General features: G+C 40.4%; 1 protein-coding gene across 1 annotated transcript in view; it reads left to right on the forward strand.

The window, feature by feature from the left end:
• The window catches only part of LOC117529664 (long-chain fatty acid transport protein 6), a 43672-nt gene that overhangs the window by 15578 nt on the left and 5599 nt on the right, over positions 1-22495 (forward strand). Inside the window, exons 2-8 of the mRNA XM_034192508.1 lie at positions 5933-6136; positions 7385-7543; positions 10675-10799; positions 13362-13556; positions 16008-16098; positions 16175-16373; positions 21235-21332. Of these exons, the coding sequence (XP_034048399.1) occupies positions 5933-6136; positions 7385-7543; positions 10675-10799; positions 13362-13556; positions 16008-16098; positions 16175-16373; positions 21235-21332 (1071 nt within the window). The remainder of the gene's footprint in view (positions 1-5932; positions 6137-7384; positions 7544-10674; positions 10800-13361; positions 13557-16007; positions 16099-16174; positions 16374-21234; positions 21333-22495) is intronic.

The raw sequence follows: 22495 nt of genomic DNA on the forward strand, positions 1-22495 counted from the left end.
CATGTCTTTATGTCTGTAAGACAATCCTGCAGTTTAGCTAATTGGTGTGTGTCCTCTGGCTTCATGGATAGATAAAGCTGGGTATCATCTGCGTAACAATGAAAATTTAAGCAATACCGTCTAATAATACTGCCTAAGGGAAGCATGTATAAAGTGAATAAAATTGGTCCTAGCACAGAACCTTGTGGAACTCCATAATTAACTTTAGTCTGTGAAGAAGATTCCCCATTTACATGAACAAATTGTAATCTATTAGACAAATATGATTCAAACCACCGCAGCGCAGTGCCTTTAATACCTATGGCATGCTCTAATCTCTGTAATAAAATTTTATGGTCAACTGTATCAAAAGCAGCACTGAGGTCTAACAGAACAAGCACAGAGATGAGTCCACTGTCCGAGGCCATAAGAAGATCATTTGTAACCTTCACTAACGCTGTTTCTGTACTATGATGAATTCTAAAACCTGACTGAAACTCTTCAAATAGACCATTCCTCTGCAGATGATCAGTTAGCTGTTTTACAACTACCCTTTCAAGAATTTTTGAGAGAAAAGGAAGGTTGGAGATTGGCCTATAATTAGCTAAGATAGCTGGGTCAAGTGATGGCTTTTTAAGTAATGGTTTAATTACTGCCACCTTAAAAGCCCGTGGTACATAGCCAACTAACAAAGATAGATTGATCATATTTAAGATCGAAGCATTAAATAATGGTAGGGCTTCCTTGAGCAGCCTGGTAGGAATGGGGTCTAATAAACATGATGGTTTGGATGAAGTAACTAATGAAAATAACTCAGACAGAACAATCAGAGAGAAAGAGTCTAACTAAATACCGGCAACACTGAAAGCAGCCAAAGATAACGATACGTCTTTGGGATGGTTATGAGTATTTTTTTCTCTAATAGTTAAAATTTTGTTAGCAAAGAAAGTCATGAAGTCATTACTAGTTAAAGTTAATGGAATACTCAGCTCAATAGAGCTCTGACTCTTTGTCAGCCTGGCTACAGTGCTGAAAAGAAACCTGGGGTTGTTCTTATTTTCTTCAATTAGTGATGAGTAGAAAGATGTCCTAGCTTTACGGAGGGCTTTTTTATAGAGCAACAGACTCTTTTTCCAGGCTAAGTGAAGATCTTCTAAATTAGTGAGACGCCATTTCCTCTCCAACTTACGGGTTATCTGCTTTAAGCTACGAGTTTGTGAGTTATACCACGGAGTCAGGCACTTCTGATTTAAAGCTCTCTTTTTTAGAGGAGCTACAGCATCCAAAGTTGTCTTCAATGAGGATGTAAAACTATTGACGAGATACTCTATCTCACTTACAGAGTTTAGGTAGCTACTCTGCACTGTGTTGGTATATGGCATTAGAGAACATAAAGAAGGAATCATATCCTTAAACCTAGTTACAGCGCTTTCTGAAAGACTTCTAGTGTAATGAAACTTATTCCCCACTGCTGGGTAGTCCATCAGAGTAAATGTAAATGTTATTAAGAAATGATCAGACAGAAGGGAGTTTTCAGGGAATACTGTTAAGTCTTCTATTTCCATACCATAAGTCAGAACAAGATCTAAGATATGATTAAAGTGGTGGGTGGACTAATTTACTTTTTGAGCAAAGCCAATAGAGTCTAATAATAGATTAAATGCAGTGTTGAGGCTGTCATTCTCAGCATCTGTGTGGATGTTAAAATCGCCCACTATAATTATCTTATGTGAGCTAAGCACTAAGTCAGACAAAAGGTCTGAAAATTCACAGAGAAACTCACAGTAACGACCAGGTGGACGATAGATAATAACAAATAAAACTGTTTTTTGGGACTTCCAATTTGGATGGACAAGACTAAGAGTCAAGCTTTCAAATGAATTAAAGCTCTGTCTGGGTTTTTGATTAATTAATAAGCTGGAATGGAAGATTGCTGCTAATCCTCCGCCCCGGCCCGTGCTACGAGCATTCTGACAGTTAGTGTGACTCGGGGGTGTTGACTCATTTAAACTAACATATTCATCCTGCTGTAACCAGGTTTCTGTAAGGCAGAATAAATGAATATGTTGATCAATTATTATATCATTTACCAACAGGGACTTAGAAGAGAGAGACCTAATGTTTAATAGACCACATTTAACTGTTTTAGTCTGTGGTGCAGTTGAAGGTGCTATATTATTTTTTCTTTTTGAATTTTTATGCTTAAATAGATTTTTGCTGGTTATTGGTGGTCTGGGAGCAGGCACCGTCTCTACGGGGATGGGGTAATGAGGGGATGGCAGGGGGAGAGAAGCTGCAGAGAGGTGTGTAAGACTACAACTCTGCTTCCTGGTCCCAACCCTGGATAGTCACGGAGCAGCCACCTCACTGTTGTCTTTTTTTTGGGGGGGGGGGGGGGGGGTCATGGAAAACCTGTTGGCTCCACACTAGTTGTTTTTTCTCTATTTTTTTTCTGTCTTGCACTGGGTGCACACATGCAGAACTGCTGCATTTAATGACTCTGTCAACAGAGGTGAAATGCAGGCTGATGCACAGATGCGCACCCCGGCCGGACTGTGCAGGAGTGTCTTTTTTGGACTGCGTTTAAAAAGTTACTCAAAGCACGTCCTGCTGCTGCACTGCACTCAGCCCACAAGACAGGATCAGACAGCAGAAAGAACACAAACAGCAACAGGCTGGTGATGCCATGTGACCACTGATAAAATAAATGCACACTTCCAAATACTTGAAAGCCTTCACTGTCGTCATCTCCATGATTTAATTTCTCACAATTTTGCTTTCAATCTTCGGGATCAAGAGTTGACAAGTTGTCTGAAGTCATCTTCCTGTGAATTTTCTCACTGCACCTGCTTGAAGTCGGGAGTTTTCTGCTTCCCAGGTCTGTGCGTATGCGCGGGAAAGTCGGAAGTAAACAACAACAGTGATCCTTTCTATTGCAGTTATGGCAAAAGCAAACCATTTACTGTTCAGATGTCTGGGGTAACACTTATAAGAGTTCTCTACATTCACTCTTTATCTGCAAAAAGAGAGCTGTTCAAATTGTTCACAATGTTGGGATTCATGATAATACTAATGTATTATTTTTAACATCTAAAATACTCAAAGCCTGTAACATTATTGAATTGCAAACAGCACTGTTTGTGTATAAAGTCGGTCATAATTTGTTACCTCAGAACTTACTGACAATGTTTCACAACAAGAGACCAGGGGTATAGTTTGAGGGGAACACTGAATTTTAAGAGCCGCAGTGTTTGAACCACAATGAAAAGATTTACAGTGTCACAAGCAGTGGAGTTAAACTGTGGAATGGTCTGAATGGGGAACTAAAATAAGGTCCAGACATCATCCAGCTTAAAAACAAATACAAGCACATTATGTTTAATAGTGTGGCGGCAGAGTAAAACAATTGTTAATTTTGTGATAAAAGCATGGAATTTGGCACACATATTCTAAATTAATTGTTTATTTTCAGATATGGAACCATTCTGGAGCTGACCTCTAAAGAGCTACAGGGGTCACAATTTTAAAAATGCTCCAGTCATGTTGAAAACTATACTACATTATTTATCTGATCATAATGATTCCAAAAAGGCATAGTTTGGGCTATCTATGACCGAATGTTATGGGGTTAAAAACGGCCAAAATGGTGACAAAGGTCAATTTCAGTTTGTACAGGGGTCAGAAGTTAAAGTTGCTCCAATTTTGGTAAAAATGGATGCAAATTATTGGTTCACATAAAAGTATTAATAATTAATTAATAATGGAATAGTTTTGACTGTGTTTAATGCTTGGTCTCCAAAGTAAAGGTCAAACAGGGTTGATATCCATTGGATTCTGTGACGTGTGTTACCCCGTAACATAACTAAGCATGAAAGATGGCGTAAACTATTCCTTTTTAAAATGCTGTTAACTCGGCCAATAATTTGCATCATTTTACGAATCATAAGTAACTGAAACTGACCTTTGTCAACATTTTTGCTGTTTTTACCCCATAACATAGATAGTCCAAACTATACCTTTTTGGAATCGTTATGATCAGACAAATAATGTGGTATACGAGGTCTGTCCATAAAGTATCGTACCTTTTTTATTTATTTTTTTTTAACTATATGGATTTGATTCATTTTCACGTCAGACAAGCTTGAACCCTTGTGCGCATGCGTGAGTTTTTCCGCCTGTCAGTGACGTCATTCGCCTGTGAGCACGCCTTGTGGAAGGAGTGGTCCCGCCCCGTCGTCGGATTTTCATTGTCTGGAAATGGCGGAATGATTTGGGGTTTTTTCCATCAGAATTTTTCAGAAGCTGTTAGAGACTGGCACCTGGAAACTATTCAAAAAATTTATCTGGCTTTCGGTGAAAGTTTTACGGGCTTCACAGAGAATAAGGTCTGTTAGTACAGCTTTATGGACCCCTTTAAGGATGCTCAGCGTGCCGCGCTCCGAGCTGCGATGATGCGGCACAAGCCACCGGACCATTTCTGAGCTGATGGCTCTGTGGATACGAGACCATCGTGTGCTCTTTCTCTGGTTATCACAAGAACTGGACATCAGCCATTTTCTGCCAGATTTCACTTTTAACAAGAGATTTTGTCATGGAAAGTCGCACGGAGGCTTCGCGCGTCACGACCGATTCGCTTTGGAAGCGAGACAATTTAACACCTCCGTTCGGCATGTCAGAGGACAAGTTTGGACATGTTTATCTCGGCTTTCAGTGCTTACCAGTCCAGTAAGTATCAGTGAAATTGTGGAGAGCTGGAGTTTTGTTTTGAGAGTTTTTTGTTTTTGATAGCATATGTTTTATTATAGAAAACTGTAAATATTATAAACATTTAATGGGTTAATAATCAAGAAGTTATTTATATAATGCTGATGATGGGCAGGGGGGTGTCTTTGGAACAGTTAAAACAGTAGCAGGGGTAGGACTCGATAAACAATTCTGTTTCTTCCAGCTCCTTCTCGAGTATATTTTTCTTTTTTCTGTTAAATCGATATTATGTGTTGTTTTTGGAGATTTAGTTTTCATGCCTATTTCACATCGTCTGTAATACTGCAATACATAAGTCCCTTCAGCTGCTCCCTGCTCCTGCCACAGCAGATCCAAGGTGGACCTGCATGTTGATTTGGCATAAATTTTACACTGGGTGCCCTTCCTGATGCAACTCTACATTTATTTATTTTTAATGATATAAGAATATTTTTTTTTCAACTCCAGATTTGAATCATTCAAATTCAATTGTTTATACATGAAGTGAAAAGAATGTAGTACCACCTTCATTGAGCTGAGGACGCAGTATTTGTTTGAGGGGGAAAAAATGGGTGGAACATGAGAGATTTCCCTAGAGATCAAACTGAGCACTGTTGAGTTGTTATTTAAAGGAATAACAGCCACCAAGTGCCAAAGGATGGAAGTAAAATCTTTATTTGCATGATGGCTGAGATCCACCAATTATTCACAAGCCAAACATGACCTGGGCAAAGTCAGGGAGTCTGGGCACACTGCGAGGCTTAACAGGGTAAAAATTAGTCACCTGCCTGAAGACATTGTGATATACTGTTTGTCAGCAATTGCTCAAACCTAAATTATTATAATTTTTAAGTAGCCAAGGCTGGTATCGTGACCTATACTTTGTAAACCAGCAGTTTACTTTAAAAATATTTTAACTATTTAATTACCAACTACACAGTACCATTGTCAATGAAGGTTGGCACTGAAACTGCTGTTTAAAAAAAACTATTTGATAAAGCTTAGAGTCTAGGAATTCATTTTTCAACTCTATTTGGACTAAATGTGGTATAAATGGGTGGATTCCAGAGTTGCCCTGACAAGGTCAGCCAGCGAGCAAGTCGTTTAGGTAAGGGTCATGGTCAGCGGGGTCAAATCTTAGATTACCTGGACAAACTAGTTGGTGGAAGTTAAAGCAGTGCTGTTTAACCCATTTTCTCTCTTTGTACAGACTTGGTACATTTGCTGGAAGAGGTCCAGCCTGAACTGAAGGAGGACAACATCAGTGTGTGGGTGGTCGATCACACTTCACCCACTGAGGGGTTCAACAGTGTCCTTGATAAGCTGGATCGCATGTCTGGAGAACCTTTAAGTGACCTTCCTAAAGTTGATATCATGTCAAACTTCCTCTTTATCTTTACTTCAGGCACTACAGGTACTTGTCAAAATCTCTCTCTCTCTACAAATGCTAAATAAGAACAAAAGCCTCACTGCACATGCACTGAAAGTGTACACTTTGCTTCCTTCAGTTGAGACAGTATTGTGTCTTTGTACTGTTGACAGTTTCATTTGTCCATTTTGTTTTACATTGCATCATATGGAGAAAATGGCCCATTACTTCAGGCACTGAGGGGCCATTATTCCATACCACCCTTTTGAAATATGTATCACTGTGTCAGCCCATTCTTTATGTAATGAAGTAGCATCAGGAAGGGCATCCAGTGTAAAATTTGTGCCAAATCAACATGCAGATCAACCTTGGCTCTGATGTGGCAACCATGAATAAAACAAGGGAGAAGCTGAAACAACTTACTTTTAAAGGGCATGTTGTACATTATTTAATATCCTGGTTAGCAACACAGCATTCATGCTAAGGAAAAAAATTATAGTGGTGCCAAAGAAAATTCTTCTTATGACTTAAATCTTAAAATAATTTAAATTTCACTCCACACAAAATCACAATTTTCTTCTCTCAGCAAGCAAATTACGTGGATTGGGGATCATTGTTTATTTGGTAATATATTTTACACCAGTGATAAACAAAAATTGTGTATTTTTTTTTTATTTCTTTCCTGTCGCAGACATACACACACAGAACAAAAGTCCAGTTCACAAAACACGCGTGCGCGCGCGCACACACACACACACAGACCCACCCACATGGGGTATGTGCGGTGTCATCAAACCCACATGGAGTTGGTGATTGTGATTAGTTAGCTTCTGTTTTTTTTCACCAGTGGTAACACCCCGTTCTCCTGCTGCAGTTGAGGGAGTCCTGTTTCATTCCAGCCCTCTTGCTTGTCCAGCTGAAAGGAGAAAATGAGTCGTTTTGCTGCAGCTGTCTGCAAAACGCGCAGCAAAGATGAGAATATTATCCCCCCAAAAAACTTGCATAAATTATTAATCATAATTCAAGTTATACTTGGCCTAGTAACAAAATTTAAAAAGTGGTTTGGAGGTTGAAGTCTCCACATTTAGCACACTTTCAGACAGACACTCAGAGTGGAGCTGATTGTTTGTGCCATCTGCTTAATTAGGTCATGTGACTTTTGACGTGCTGGTGCGTCATTCGACTCCAGAGGATTAAAGTGGGAGTATTTAATGTTTTCAGGGGTGTAAGTGGCTTTAAACTGTGTTCCTTTTGTTCTTTCATGAAGCACCAGTGATCAGTGTTGTGTTTCAGGTGTTTCCAAAGCGGCGCGCGTTGGTCATCTTAAAGCCGTTAGGTCCATGTCGTTTTTTCACTTCTGTGGAGCCACAGCTGATGATATCATCTACACCACGCTGCCCCTGTACCACATGTCCGCCTCGCTGTTAGGGATTGGAGGATGCATCCAGCTCGGTAAGAACATGTTTGCTCCAAAATGACTTTGTGCAGAATTTAAGATTTGTCATCTGAAATTAATTAGGACACAGACAACAATTCATTAAACAGTCAATTCATGATGCTTTATGTCCCTAGAATTACATTTTATCGACTATAGTTGTGCCTCCATATTCAATCTGCTGCTACATTAAAGTGCCTCAGGCCAAAGAATGAAGGATAGAGTGTGAGTGAGTGTGTGTGTGTGTGTGTGACATCACCCATAGTTTTCTATAAAGACCCGGTATCGTACTCGATTAGTCCTGCTTCCATACTCATCACAGTCCGCTGCGAGATCTCGCAAAACTTTCAACAGTGCCAAATAGCTTTGAACGCTGTCAAAGTCATCCCCCTGAGTCCTCTATCGACCATCCTGACTCCTCTATTGACCATGCAGTGAAGTAAATGTTCTCCCTATCCAAAGCAAACACAAGATTGTACTTAAAGTAGACCTGCATTGAAATAAATGTGGTCAGATCTCAGAAAGAAATAGCTGATATGTATTTATAAGACCCTTATGAATGCAGTAAATTAAATCTGTAAGCCCAAATTTGTAATTCAGCAGAGAAATCTTCATTTAAAAATTACAAATTTGCAGCTAAAATTTGGCCTTCCGCGAAAACTGTTTGTACATCCGGCACATTGCCGTGACGTGAGGGAGAAGATGGAGCTCTTGCGCCTTCAGTCCGATCCTGCATTGAAATTGATTTTATCTGTTAGTAATGTTACTGTTATTCACATCCTGGTTTCACCATCCAAAAATAAGCTGCGATGAATGCGAGATACAGCTCTGCATGCTCAGATCAGCGGCAACATCGACAGTGGGCGACGTTCTTCCCCGACGCCTTGCTCTCACTGCCTCCGATGCGCTTATCAAGTCAGCGGGCTCAGTAAACGCTGCAGCGGGCCACTCACATCGCCCCCGTGTCTGCTGTGCAGAGCTGCGGCCAACTCCGGCACCACCTCCCTGTCTACTGAATGGAGGTGCGGCCAACTTGGCAACAAGTCCAGAGACTACGCTCGCTGTTTTGATGCAGAGCTCTCAGGCCGCCCGCAAGGACAGACTTCTTGTGGAAAAATCCGCAGCATCGCATGGTCTCGGTAATCGCAGCCCCAGAGCTCCGTGGCCATTGAGAGAGGTTTGTATCTTTTCAATAACTTGGATTCTTTGCGAGTCCCGCATCCGTACCCCACGACAGTAACACCGGAAGCTAAAGACAGTAGATTTTCAGTGCGACACCACTCAATCAAATGGGCGTATGAAAAAGTCCCCAAAAATAATTTTCAAGCAAAAATAAAAGAAATGTGTACTCACCAAACGTACCACAAGACAATATGAAGTTTTAAAAAAAGTCGATACTTCCATATAGGACAATAAAAAGGTGCTTTTGTAAGAGATGCAAACTGACGTAAACCCACAAATTACAGTTGGCGTGCGCAATGCATGTTGGGATAGGGTCTTCTCTCTTGCATCTCGGCAACGTCCCGGATGTGCTGACAGTTTTGCGGAGGGCTCAATTTTTGCTGTAAATTTGTCATTTTTAAATGAAGATTTCTCAGTTGAATGATGGATCTGGGCTTGCAGATTTACTTTACTACATTCAGAAGGATCTTATGTGTAAATATGTAATTTTTTAGTCCAAAGATCTGGCTGCATTTATTTCAGTGCAGGTCTACTTTAACTGAGCAAGGACATGTAAACTCTGGTTCCTGTACTGTGTTCCAAGCATTGTATTACCTCGAAGACTGTTGAATGAATGAGAAATGACTGACTGATCTGGCGACTGTCCGTGCACATGCGTGAGATTTCTCTGTGTACATCTGTGACATTTGGCCAGGTGCACATGTGCAGTATTGAATGTCAGGACAGATTTTGATGGGGACAGCTGTGGCACAACACCGGAACAGCCCACATGTAACACATATCTGGGCATCGCCATGTTGACAGCAGCGAAACCTGAACTCACCCCTCTTTTCAAGTCCGAACCACCTAAACTAACCAGTTAACCTGGGTTTGGGTGTTTATTAAATCATATTTTTGGGGACTGGGCAGTGGTTCGCCTAACAATTTACTTTGTTGTGAACATTAAAGTTATGCGCCCCTTATTTTCCCAGTAATTGTGCATTAACAGGTCTTAAAGGCTCAGGCTAATGATAGGTGTTAATGCCGTTAGCATACAACATTAAATACCACAAGAATTTCACTCAGCAGAAATATTACAAGAGGGATGACTTAATTGAGCGATTACAATGTTTCACCATGCAACAAGCCAAATTATTACGTGTTTGTAGTCGATACTCCAAAAACGACAGACAAACTTACAACAGCTAGCAGCTGCTTCCAGTGAGTTACAGGCAAATGCTACTAGAAGCTGAGACACTCTGCTGAGCTGCTGTCATTTAAAGCGACCACGCCCCGATTATACAAATCTTTATGGCTTAAAACATCTTGAACTAAGAAGACAGAAAAAAAATGCACCCTGTGCAGTTGTCAAGGAGGAGGAATCTATCTACAGAGACCAAAACAGTTTTCTGTACCAGGCTGTAAACATGTTTATTTCTGCTCTAAAGTTGGACATTTTAACATGGGCTCCTATGGGAATGTGCTTTCATTTGGAGACAGCTTCAAGTGGAAAGTCAAGGAACTGCAACTTTTTCTTTTTCTGGAAGGGCTCCGTTTGAGCTCATCGAAGCTCACCACTTGGGATGCAGAAACAAAGTTCACATCTATGTACTTTTGCCAGCTTGTGTTGTTGCTGGGTTCCTTTTTTTTTATTTTTTTTTTTATTTTTATTTTTTTTTAAGTGTGCTTATTTTTCCTGTTTGCGTGGCTGTGTTTTCTCACTGATTAAAATGCAGAGCCTCACACAATTCCTGGAAGATTACCCACTGACGTTGTGCACAGGGGGAAATGCTGGAGGAAACAAACATGGAAATCCTCATTGTGCTCACGTTCGCAACTCACATTTAGCAGGAAAACGCTTGACAGAAATAACCATCTGGGCAGATTTATTATGTCACTAAAACCGCTGTAGCTACTAGAGTGCGTGTTTGGCAGCACATTGTCCCTCACTCTTCATCTTTGTCTTTTTATTTCCTTTGGATCACAGGTGCAACTTGTGTCTTAAAAAAGAAGTTTTCTGCCAGTCAGTTTTGGAAGGACTGCGTGAAGTACAACGTGACTGTGGTGCAGTACGTCGGAGAGCTCTGCCGATATTTGGTCAACCAGCCCACGGTAAGGCACAAGACATTTTCTGACCAGTGAAACATTTCAAGCCACAATAGAAGCTCTTAAAGATGCAGCTTCCAACCTTTCCAGTCCAGTCTGAGAAGGCTGCATTTATCCTGAGTGTAGAACTATCTTCATGAAGTTATGCATTACTGCAGTTTATCCTTCTGGGAGCACAAATGTAAGCTGAACATTTGGCCTGATACATATTTGTAAATGGTGTGAATAAGTGATTTAAGAACTTCCACCATTCACCAGTTTTCTCATATGAGATTATTATTATTATTATTTTATTTATTTATTTTTTTAGTAGGTACAAACTAAATATTTGACTGGTCCAAACCTGGAGTGGGAGCCACATCCAATTGAGTCTTCTGTCATTTTAACACAAGTTTTCAGTAATTAATTATTTCATCACATTGAAGCAGTTTTACTTTGAAAATCCCTCATAAACTGAATCTCAATTCAGTTCACATTTAACTTTACAATTTTCACATTAGTCTGACAACATTATTAATTTAAGATACTTTTTTAATCCCTAGTAGGAGGTGGACATGTTCAATGCTTCACCTCAGGGAGCTGTGGTGGATGAGTACTGCTCCTGCTTGTCACAGAGTTTGAAGTGTGTTTCTGGTAAGTGTGTGAGGGTTTAGGGCTGTCCTGCTTTCAAATCATCACGTGCATGAGGGCTCTTACACATTTGAGCCCCTTTTGCCCACTTTCTGTAAGTGGGCATTTCTGTAGACTTTGGCTCAGGGAACTGCTCACAGTTCACAGCATTGTGATGTCAAAAACCAGGATTAGCAGGGGTGAACCAGAAGTTAAAAATGATAAGCAAGAAAAAAAAATTGTGCACAGTGCAAGTTTTCCATTTTGCATCACTTCTCATAACTTCATAATGGAACAGATCTAGGCTTGCATCTCCGATGTGCCTTCTGGCAAATTGTAGCTGAACTTTCAGGTCTTCTTTTTAAGCAAATCCTCCTCTAATCCACTTCATCATGAAGATGTATAGCTGGTGATGCAAAATTCGAAACTTGCACTTTGCCCAATTTCTCCAGTCACAGCCACGGAAGCCTAAAACTTCTTCTGGGTTGTCTGTGTGTCTTTGTGGCTTTCTTCAGTCGTCTCCTTTTTGTACAGTCACTTACTTTTTGAAAACTGTCTCTTACACACAGATTTAACATGCAGTATTATAAAGTTTGTAATTGTAATTAATTTATGTAAATTAAAACCAAGACACATTCAGTGACTTGGAAATGTTCATGTATCCATCCCCTGACTTGTCTGAAGAAAACTGGTAATAAAACTGATAATTTATGTGTGTTATACCAAAGGGAACCATTACCTATGCAACCCATCACCGTGGCTTTGATGCTATTATTTAATTCGAATGAATGAATTTATTTATTCGGCACACAGATCAACAACAACTCATTAAAAAGAACACCTTCAAAGCTTAATATATATCCATTTGTGGAGATTCGCTTTCAGTTTGAATTTAAGGAGGACAATTTAAAAAATTTTAACATCGAGAAGCCTGATTTAGTTTTTGTGTTTAAGCCCAAGGGAGCGAGTAGTTTTTGCAAGGAACTGTATATTGGGAATCTGCATGCTGTGGAGTTATTTTCCAAGGAATTCCAGGAGCGTAGGGTATTGTGTGTTGTGCAAAATGTTGTCTGCACAACACTACAAATAAATTTAAATAGAAGAGTTGACACAAAGCTGCATGTAGCTCAGCAGAAGACATTTGTATTGTTTGGATTGGAGGTCTGTCTAGTACCGTAAAGCCGCTACTTTTTCAAACGCTTTGAACACTGCGGCTTTTACAATGATGCAGCTAATTTATGGATTTTTACAGGCTTTTTCACAAGTCAAAATATGTCAGTTGATTACCTGAAAGCTCATGTGGTATAAATTCACACACAGTGTAAATATAAGGTCTTACCCGTTTGTTTTAGTGATGAAAAGTCCCTCGACACTTTGCGCCAGAGTTGTTCCATCAGATCAGTTAGTGGAGCGGAGTCTTCTCCCCCCACCCTTCCCCACCGGTCCTCTCTCTTGGCGCACCAAGTCGAAAAAGTCACAACGTCTCATTTACCACAGACTCCATCCGATCCTGGCTGCACGCAATGAAATCTCAAAAAGTTAAAATTACCCAGTTCTCTGTGTGGAGCAGAGACACCGTGCACGCCCGCTGGATGACATGTGCATCAATAGTTACGTGTAATACTTAAGCGAAAAAAGCATTTACGGTATGTTTTAATTAAAAGTTAAAAAATCTTTCTGTTTAACATCTTTCTGTGTAAATATCTCATGTTACAACGTAGAGACCTGTGGCTTATAGACAAGTGTGGCTTATTTATGTACAATTTCTTTTTCTTTTTAAAATTGGTTGGTGCGGCTAATATTCAGGTGCGCTGTATAGGTTGGAAGTTACAGTAGTCTTTCAGTCTCACCATAGATAATAAAAACAAAATTATTTTACAAATACTACAACAAAAACAAACATAAAATACCACATTCTGTCGAACAGGTGCACATTTTAATTGAAGTCTTTGATTTCAGGTTCCAGAGGAAAGGGCTTGCAGTGTTCGTTTAGCAGCAGGAAGTGGCCTCAGACCAGATGTTTGGAAGGAATTTGTCAAGCGCTTTGGGAGGATCACGATCAGGGAGGGTTACGGTTTGACTGAGGCCAGCATCGGTTTCCTTAATTACACCGATGAGATTGGCGCAATTGGACGAGCGAGCTTCTTTAACAAGGTCAGGAATGCAGTCACTCTTCCCCCGTATGATTCCAAGAAGCACAAATGGCGCCTTCACCCAAAACGCATTCTTACATTGCATGTTTTTAATTTTCTTCTTTCTCTTTGTCTTTTCTCACCTCTTTATGGGTTCCATCTTCTCCTTCAGCTCATTTTCTTTCATTTTGTCTTCTTTTTACTCTCTATCCAGCCCTATGTCAGCCTTTCTCTCTTTCTTTTCCCCTGTACTTCCATTCTCATCACTCTTTTCCAAACATATTAGTTGTCTCTTCTCATTGCATGGTCAAACCCCCTCAGTGTACTTGCTCATACCATCCTGTAGATGGAGCATTTCCTTGATGTCCATATAGTGGTTTAAATGACTGAAATCCATCCCATAGCAGTACAGTGATAAAAGATTTCCAAATGTTTCCAGGAATCTGTTATTTCAGCTGACACCATATAAGTTTCCAGTAAATAGAAGCCAGTCCTCTCTGGGTGCAAATTACTGTTGGCCTGAAAAAATGTTCACACTACTGCAAAATTTCACATTATTGGAGATCAGGTCTTTCTTTTTGCTCTGGATGTGGCTCTGGACATCTTTGTTGATTTCGTTGCCTTATTTGACCATTGACGGACAAACTGGCACTATATTCTTCAAGTTCATTAGGAAATCTGGTCGGGATTGTTTGTGGGCATGTTTAAAAACCACAGAGTCACTGTGGTGTCAGCTGAGTTAAGCTACGGCCACACTTTATTATGACGTTCTTGTAGATACCACGACATTATGAGAATATCATTTACTCAAGTGATTTTAATTGCTAGCTCAGCATGACTTTGGCATCCTAGTCTTCTTGTAACTTTAATTGTGGTTGGCATTGCCGCCGCCTAGTCGTGTGTAGCAGCAGACTGACAAAGCAACAAAGTAAAAGTCCTGCATTGAAAATGTGACTCAAGCAAAACTACAAAAGTGTTTGTATCAAAGTATACTTAAAGCAAGGGTTAAAGTTCTCCATCACCACGACGGATTTCCATCATTTGGAAAATGTAACCACATATACGCTTGCGCACATGGTGTCATGCGTGTTTTGGGGCCGAAATATGATACTCTCACTGTCAAAGCAACATCTCATTCTGCGCTAATCAAAGCAGCAGCAATGTCAGCGTGGACTGCGGAGGAACGGACTGTGTGAATTTTCACTTCTCTCCGCTCTGTTTCCTGCTTGCCATGAGCCATGGTCCTTCTCCTCCCTGTCTTCGTGGGAACATTGGCAGACCTTCCCAAAGTAGAGCAGGGTGTGGCTGTGCTTTGAAACTTGAATCAATGAAGCAATGCTTCGATCTCCTGCTTCGGTTCTTTGTTTTATTTCGCTTTATATTAATTTTTCCCCGCTAAAATTTTAAAGAGCATATGTCTGAGTAATATGTACCTTTTTATGTTAAACCTATCTGTTATGGTCTTCTGAAACAGTTGATAGATATATTTTATAACTTAAACGGGACCAATGCTAACGCGTTAGCATGTCTATGGCGTTTTCAATGTTAAAGTTAGCATTAAGCTGTTTGCATCTAAGCACGTGTGCATTTGTTTTCTGTATAATAATTGCACGTTTGCACGTATAATTGCATTTGTTGTAAAAGAGTCAAATGTATTACAAATTGTAATATTTATTTTATTTATATATTAATAATAATAGTAACAACAACAATAATAGTAATAATAACTAATAATGCTACAATACAATTTTAGAGAAAGACAAAAAGAACCTAATAAAACAGAAAAGATAAAACCAACTAACAGTGAACATAAATAAATAAATATGGAAATAACTGTTTCTTGGGAACACCAATTTTACTTGCTCTTTTAAAAAAATTCTGGGGGAGCACCCCCAGACTCCTCATAATCAATAATGTGTTTTTTACTTGACGGTTTGAAGTGAGTGTTCTTTGTTTCAGGGGGTTTCAAACCCATTAAAATTCACTAGAATATACAAAATTTTACTTGCTTTTTTGTTTGTTTTTTTATTTCTGGGGGAACACTCCAAGACCACTCAGTCAGATGAAAATTTATTGCTTTAACCCATGACTTAAAGTACAAAAGGTAAAAGTGCTCATTAATAATAACTAAAAGGAATAATATATATTCTTGGATTATATGTTTTGGCTGTTGCACTTTATGTACATATGGTACGGTAAAGTGAAATCCATTTCATTGTGTTGAGTGACACTGTGCAATATATACACTATTGTAACCAGTCTAATAATATCAGTCTGGTAATGTTTCATATTTATCACTTTTGATATAATTTCTGCCTTTCATTCTGGTCTCAGCTACTTGTTGCACAAAAAATGTATGTTTTTTCCCTCTTGCCTCACTTTCACCACTGCAATTGATTGTGATAGTAATGTGATTCATGCTCAACCAGTGACCAAAAACAATTGTAAATATTGTAATTGTTTTTGTTTTTAGCTTTCTCTTCCATTCGCGCTCTTGAGATACGACCCGCAAACACATGAACCGATCCGAACAGACTCTGGAAGATGCATTCAAGCACAAACTGGTAAAGTCCATCCACATTTAATGTGTAGTATGCTGAAAGTGAGGATTCTTTCTCTAAATATACTCTGTGTACACAGGAGAGGCAGGTATCCTGGTAGCGCCGGTATCAGCCATGAACCAGTTTCTGGGCTATGCTGGGAACAAGGTCCAGTCTGAGAAAAAACTCCTCAGAGATGTGTTTAAGGTCGGAGATATCTATTTCAATACTGGAGACCTTCTGATCTGCGATCACAGGGGCTTCCTTTATTTCCATGACCGTATCGGAGACACTTTCAGGTACTTTCACTGCATCTACAGTCTGGAATTTGCTAGCCAGATGTTAAATAGTGATTTTTTTTTTTTTTTTTTTTTTTTCCTTTCTTTTCTTTTCTTCCCAGAGACAGCACTTTGGTATGTGTAAACACCTACTAAACATCTAACCAAACCCAGGCAGCTCTACCTTTATGTCCTTAATTGTATTGATGAAATGAAACATCTTGATTATGAAACAGTAGAGGACACTACCAAACTGTCATATTTTCTGGACTATAAGTTGTGTTGTTTTATTTATTTGGCTGTTCCTGTGACTTAAATGTCAAAAATATACTGCATTATCATCTGTGGTCACAAGATGGCACCATCTTCATATGTGACAAGTGAACGCAGTTCCTGCTCACTGATGTAAATGAGGAGGAGGAACTGGGTCGTATAGAGAACAAGCTTCTACTGACCACTTTAATTGTATGCACTTTTTGGGACAGCCTCAAAGGAGGACAGCTAGGCTAAGGTAAGGCTAACTGTAATCAGTTCTTTTACACGTAGTGAGGTAAACATGCGCATGTTTATTTGTTTTAGCAGTTTGTGCATGCGGACACCTTTAATGACTGTTTTGAACATGTTGGGATGAATTATGACGCAAAAAACATCCATCCATTTTCTATACCCACTTACTCCAGTTAAGGATCACTAGAGGACTGGAGCCTATCCACAAAACATGAATAATTGAATTTATGCATATAGGTGTAATATGCATCTTTCACTTTAGTATTACAGATGGCTTTGCTTTTTATTTCATTAGTGCATCTTGAAATAAATCATTGTGGCTTGACTGTGTATTTGACTGCTGTTATTTTGATGCCAGGCTACAGTTAAAGGCAAACGTTAAAATGCACTGCAGATTGTAGTGAACGTTTTAATTGATTGGAGTGAACACTGGGGTGCGCAGTGGCTGTGCACATGGGAGCAGGGGGAGCTTGGCACAGCTCTGTGGGGCACACTGCATCTCTCCGTGAGTAGAAACACTGCTCATTGCTCTAGCATGTGGTAAAAGTAGATGAGTATGGTAAATGCAGCTTAAACATACAGTGACGGGGACCTGCCATTCTCTGCAAAAACCTCCTTTTAATTCTCCTCTGCAATATAAATCACATGAAATGCATGTTGCACTCTTCAACAGAAGAGCGTTACATTTTAGGTTTGTGTCATTCTTCATCCATCACAGGTGATGAGGTCCACTATAGTCATCCAGAGATTTGTGGGAGTTGTTCTGTGTGTTTGGAGATGACTGGTGAGACCAGTGCATGCCTGGAACGTTCTTGTACAGTGTGGACATAAGATTGCTGTCACGTTCTATGGGGGGTTGTTGGCTCTAATTTTCCTGGCCTGTCTCTGTGGTTCTGGTGCTGCTGTCCTGGATACTTCAGAAGTCTTCTTAGTGCGCTATCAAAAGAATGTGGTTATGTAGGTGTGCTCCTTCTCTGCCTTGACCAAGGCAGAATCTCTACATCTGGGATTGGTCCCCGCATGCCGGACTATGGCTGCCCACTGCTCCCAGTGGTTGGATTGTGTATAATTGTAATTAGGTCAGGTTAACCAGATCCTTACTCTGGATGGCATTACCCTGACCTCTAGTAATACTGTGAGAAATCTTGGAGTCATTTTTGATCAGGATATGTCATTCAAAGCACATATTAAACAAATATGTAGGACTGCTTTTTTGCATTTACGCAATATCTCTAAAATCAGAAAGGTCTTGTCTCAGAGTGATGTTGAAAAACTAATTCATGCATTTATTTCCTCTAGGCTGGACTATTGTAATTCATTATTATCAGGTTGTCCTAAAAGTTCCCTGAAAAGCCTTCAGTTAATTCAAAATGCTGCAGCTAGAGTACTTATGGGGACTAGAAGGAGAGAGCATATCTCACCCATATTGGCCTCTCTTCATTGGCTTCCTGTTAATTCTAGAATAGAATTTAAAATTCTTCTTCTTACTTATAAGGTTTTGAATAATCAGGTCCCATCTTAGGGACCTCGTAGTACCATATCACCCCAATAGAGCACTTCGCTCTCAGACTGCAGGCTTACTTGTAGTTCCTAGGGTTTGTAAGAGTAGAATGGGAGGCAGAGCCTTCAGCTTTCAGGCTCCTCTCCTGTGGAACCAGCTCCCAATTCAGATCAGGGAGACAGACACCCTCTCTACTTTTAAGATTAGGCTTAAAACTTTCCTTTTTGCTAAAGCTTATAGTTAGGGCTGGATCAGGTGACCCTGAACCATCCCTTAGTTATGCTGCTATAGATGTAGACTGCTGGGGGGTTCCCATGATGCACTGTTTCTTTCTCTTTTTGCTCTGTATGCACCACTCTGCATTTAATCATTAGTGATCGATCTCTGCTCCCCTCCACAGCATGTCTTTTTCCTGGTTCTCTCCCTCAGCCCCAACCAGTCCCAGCAGAAGACTGCCCCTCCCTGAGCCTGGTTCTGCTGGAGGTTTCTTCCTGTTAAAAGGGAGTTTTTCCTTCCCACTGTAGCCAAGTGCTTGCTCACAGGGGGTCGTTTTGACCGTTGGGGTTTTACATAATTATTGTATGGCCTTGCCTTACAATATAAAGCACCTTGGGGCAACTGTTTGTTGTGATTTGGCGCTATATAAAAAAATTGATTGATTGATTGATTAAATGCAGAGGAAAAGTTTCATTGTATGTATTCTTCCCAAGCATTTGGATTGATACTGAGGGCTTTGAGTGATGTTTTCAAGCGTGTCTTTTGGCAACCATGGGATCTTTTCCCATGCTGCAAGTCACCATAGAACAGTCTTTTGGGCAACCACTTGTCAGGCATCAATGCTACATGGCACACTCAACGAAGTTGTACTTGCATCAGAATAGTATGGATGCTGGGCAGGCCTGCCCTATTGAGGGCCTGTGTGTCTAGGATCTTATCCTGTGACTTGATGCTAAGAAGTTTGCTGAGGCAGACCAAGTGATTTAACCCTCTGGAGCCGACGCCATCATATACGACGGCCAAGCTTTACTAAATTATCAATAACTTTTGAATGATATGAGATAGAAACTTACTTTTTTTTTTGCTGAAAAGTTTACTCCGCGGACTTTCAAGCCAGCCATCGGCCATCTTTGTACTCCTCATAGAAGCTGTGTGATGACGTGTGCAATGTGAGTGTCCAATCAGAATTGGTTCACCGTCACATGGTTTTCCAAAATCCAATTGTAGGGCAGATTTACCTCACGTGAAAAGCCAAAGATCGTTTTCAGGAGTGATATGTTACTAGTTGGCCCGTTTGAATAGCCCCCTGGGTGCTCCAATGAGTACATACTATTAGTACATACTCAGTGCTCCCTGCGCCATTACGCACAGCGATCAGTGAAAGCAGGAGCACACGGAGAGCCTTTGATGATAATCTCACGTGCTCAAACAGAGTGTCTAACTATCAGGATCGCTCCACTAGTTTGCATGTGAATGTTACTGGATTACTGTTGCTTTCTCTGTGTAAAGCACTGTTTACCATATCAGTGGACAACAAAACGCATAGACCAGTTTGTTCAAAATGTGCATTTGTGTTTATTGTTTGAACCTTTTGTTGTACAGCCTTTCACAAAAGATCTCAAATTACCTTTATAAAGTGTCAAAACAGTTGTTTATTATAGTTTACTGTGTTTTGAATAAATGTGTGAGGAAAATTATTTTTCACTTTATTTTTTCCTTGCCTCTTTTTGATTGTAAACCTTTATTACACTTATAAAACACAACAAAAACATATATATTCTGAAAGCACAGGTTGTCCTGAAAAAAACAAACAAACATAAAACTTGATTGGGATGCAGGGAGAGCTGTTAACAGCAATAATAAAACATTTATGCCAGGCGAGTGAACTGTCCAAAAAACGCCCTCAGACCCCAGAGGGTTAACATGTTAGCATGACACTTGTTGACTGTCTCACATACATACAGACGTGTTGGAAGTGTGATTGCTCTGTCTACCTTCAGCTTGGTTTCTCATTTGCTCCAGACATGTGGGTGTAGTCCGCCTGAAGGTAGCACTGGCTTTGGTAATCCTCATATTCACTTTATTCCAAGCAGGGGAGGTGATGGTCTAGTGGTTAAGCGTTGAGCTTCAGACCAGAGGATCCTCAGTTCAAAGCCCAGCCACACCAGAAAATCATTAAGGCCCCTTGGGCAAGGTCCTTAATCCCTAGTCTGGTTGCTCCCGGTGTGTAGTGAGCGCCTTGTATGGCAGCACCCTGATATCAGTATGTCTGTGTGAATCGGTGAATGTGAGGTATAATTGTAAAGTGCTTTGAGCTTCTGATGGAGATGAAAAAGTGCTCTATAAATGTAGTCCATTTACCATTTATTGTCTATGGTTGCATTTTGTGAAAGAGTACTACCTCAGTAAGTGAATTTGTTGTTCATTCACAATGATCTTAGGCTCACTGTGCGAGTTCCCTGGTGGACGATGAACTCGTCCACCTGCCCAAACCTGCTGTCTGTCTGCGACAGCCAGATGAAGCGTGGGTGTTCCTTTGGCCTTTTCCAACCACTGGGGTCTTGAACAGTGAGACACCTGTGTCGTGGATCATGCCCGAAGAAATGCACCACGAGACCAAATGTTGTCTCACAATCTTAAGTGAGGCTTCTCACCAGAGCCTCCCCAAGTAACTGCTGTTTGACAGTTATTCTAGTGCTTTCCAAGGATCCTCAGAAGAGATCATATATCAAAGACCGTACACAAGGAAACCAAGCTGAGATTGCACTGATTCTTGGATAATGTTTAAATGTGAACACCTTTTTTTTTTATTATTATTAATTATTTGTGTTGATGTTCAAACAGCATTTTATCTGTATGTAAAATTATAACTTACAGGTGGAAAGGAGAGAATGTGTCCACAACTGAGGTGTCAGAGGTTTTAGGTCGTCTAGATTTTATCCAGGAGGCCAACGTCTATGGTGTGGCAGTACCAGGTTTGTGGTGATTTACTCCTGTGTTGTGTTTTCGTGGATAAATTTTGTTTGTTTTTGCTGTGTTTAAATGACTTCATCTCACAGGGTAAACTTTTATTTTTCATCCTGCCTCAGTTTTCTTGAAAGGACACTAGAACAATAGAAAATAAAAAGAAGTGATTTGACGCAATACGCTGCATCCAGAAAGTATTCACAGCGCCTCACTTTTTCCACATTTTATGTTACAGCCCTATTCTAAAATAGAGTAATTCATTTTTTTCCCTCAAAATTCTACAGACAATTCCCTGTAATAACAGTGTGCAAAAAAAAAAGGGGGGGGGGGGGGTTTGTTGTTTGTTTTTAAGATTTTTGCAAATTTATTTTCAAAAAAAGAAATCACGTGTACATAAGTATTCACAGTCTTTGCCATAAAGCTCAAAATTGAGCTCAGGTGCATCCTGTTTCCACTAATCATCCTTGACATGTTTGTACCGTTTAATTGGAGTCCACCTGGGGTAAATTCAGTTGAATGGACATGATTTGGAAAGACACACACCATAAGGTCCCACAGTTGGCAGTGCGTGTCAGAGCACAAACCAAGCATGAAGTCAGAGGAATTGTCTGTAGACCTTTAAGACAGGGTCACCTCCCTTAGTCAGGGAGGTGACCAAGGACCAGATAGTCGCTCTGTCACAGCTCTAGTCTGTGGAGAGAGGAGAACCTTCCTGAAGGACAAACATCTCTGCAGCAATCCACCAGACAGAAGCCACTCCTTAGTAAAAGGCACATGGCAGCCCACTTGGAGTTTGCCAAAAGGCACCTGAAGGACTCTGACTATGAGAAACAAAATTCTCTGGTCTGATGAGACAAAGATTGGACTCTTTGATGTGAATGCCAGGCATCATGTTTGGAGGAAACCAGGCACCATCTCTACAGTGAAGCATGGTGGTGGCAGCATCACGCTGTGGGGATGTTTTTCAGCAGCAGGAACTGGGAGATGAGTCAGGATTGAGAGAAAGATGAATGCAGCAATGTACAGAGACATCCTGGATGAAAACCTACTCCAGAGCGCTCTTGACCTCAGACTGGGACGGCGGTTCATCTTTCAGCAGGACAGTGACCCTAAGCACACAGCCAAGATATCAATGGAGTGACTTCAGGCCAACTCTGTGAATGTTCTTGAG

The sequence above is a fragment of the Thalassophryne amazonica genome, chromosome 17 (assembly GCF_902500255.1).
Source record: "Thalassophryne amazonica chromosome 17, fThaAma1.1, whole genome shotgun sequence".
In the NCBI taxonomy this organism is placed as follows: domain Eukaryota; kingdom Metazoa; phylum Chordata; class Actinopteri; order Batrachoidiformes; family Batrachoididae; genus Thalassophryne; species Thalassophryne amazonica.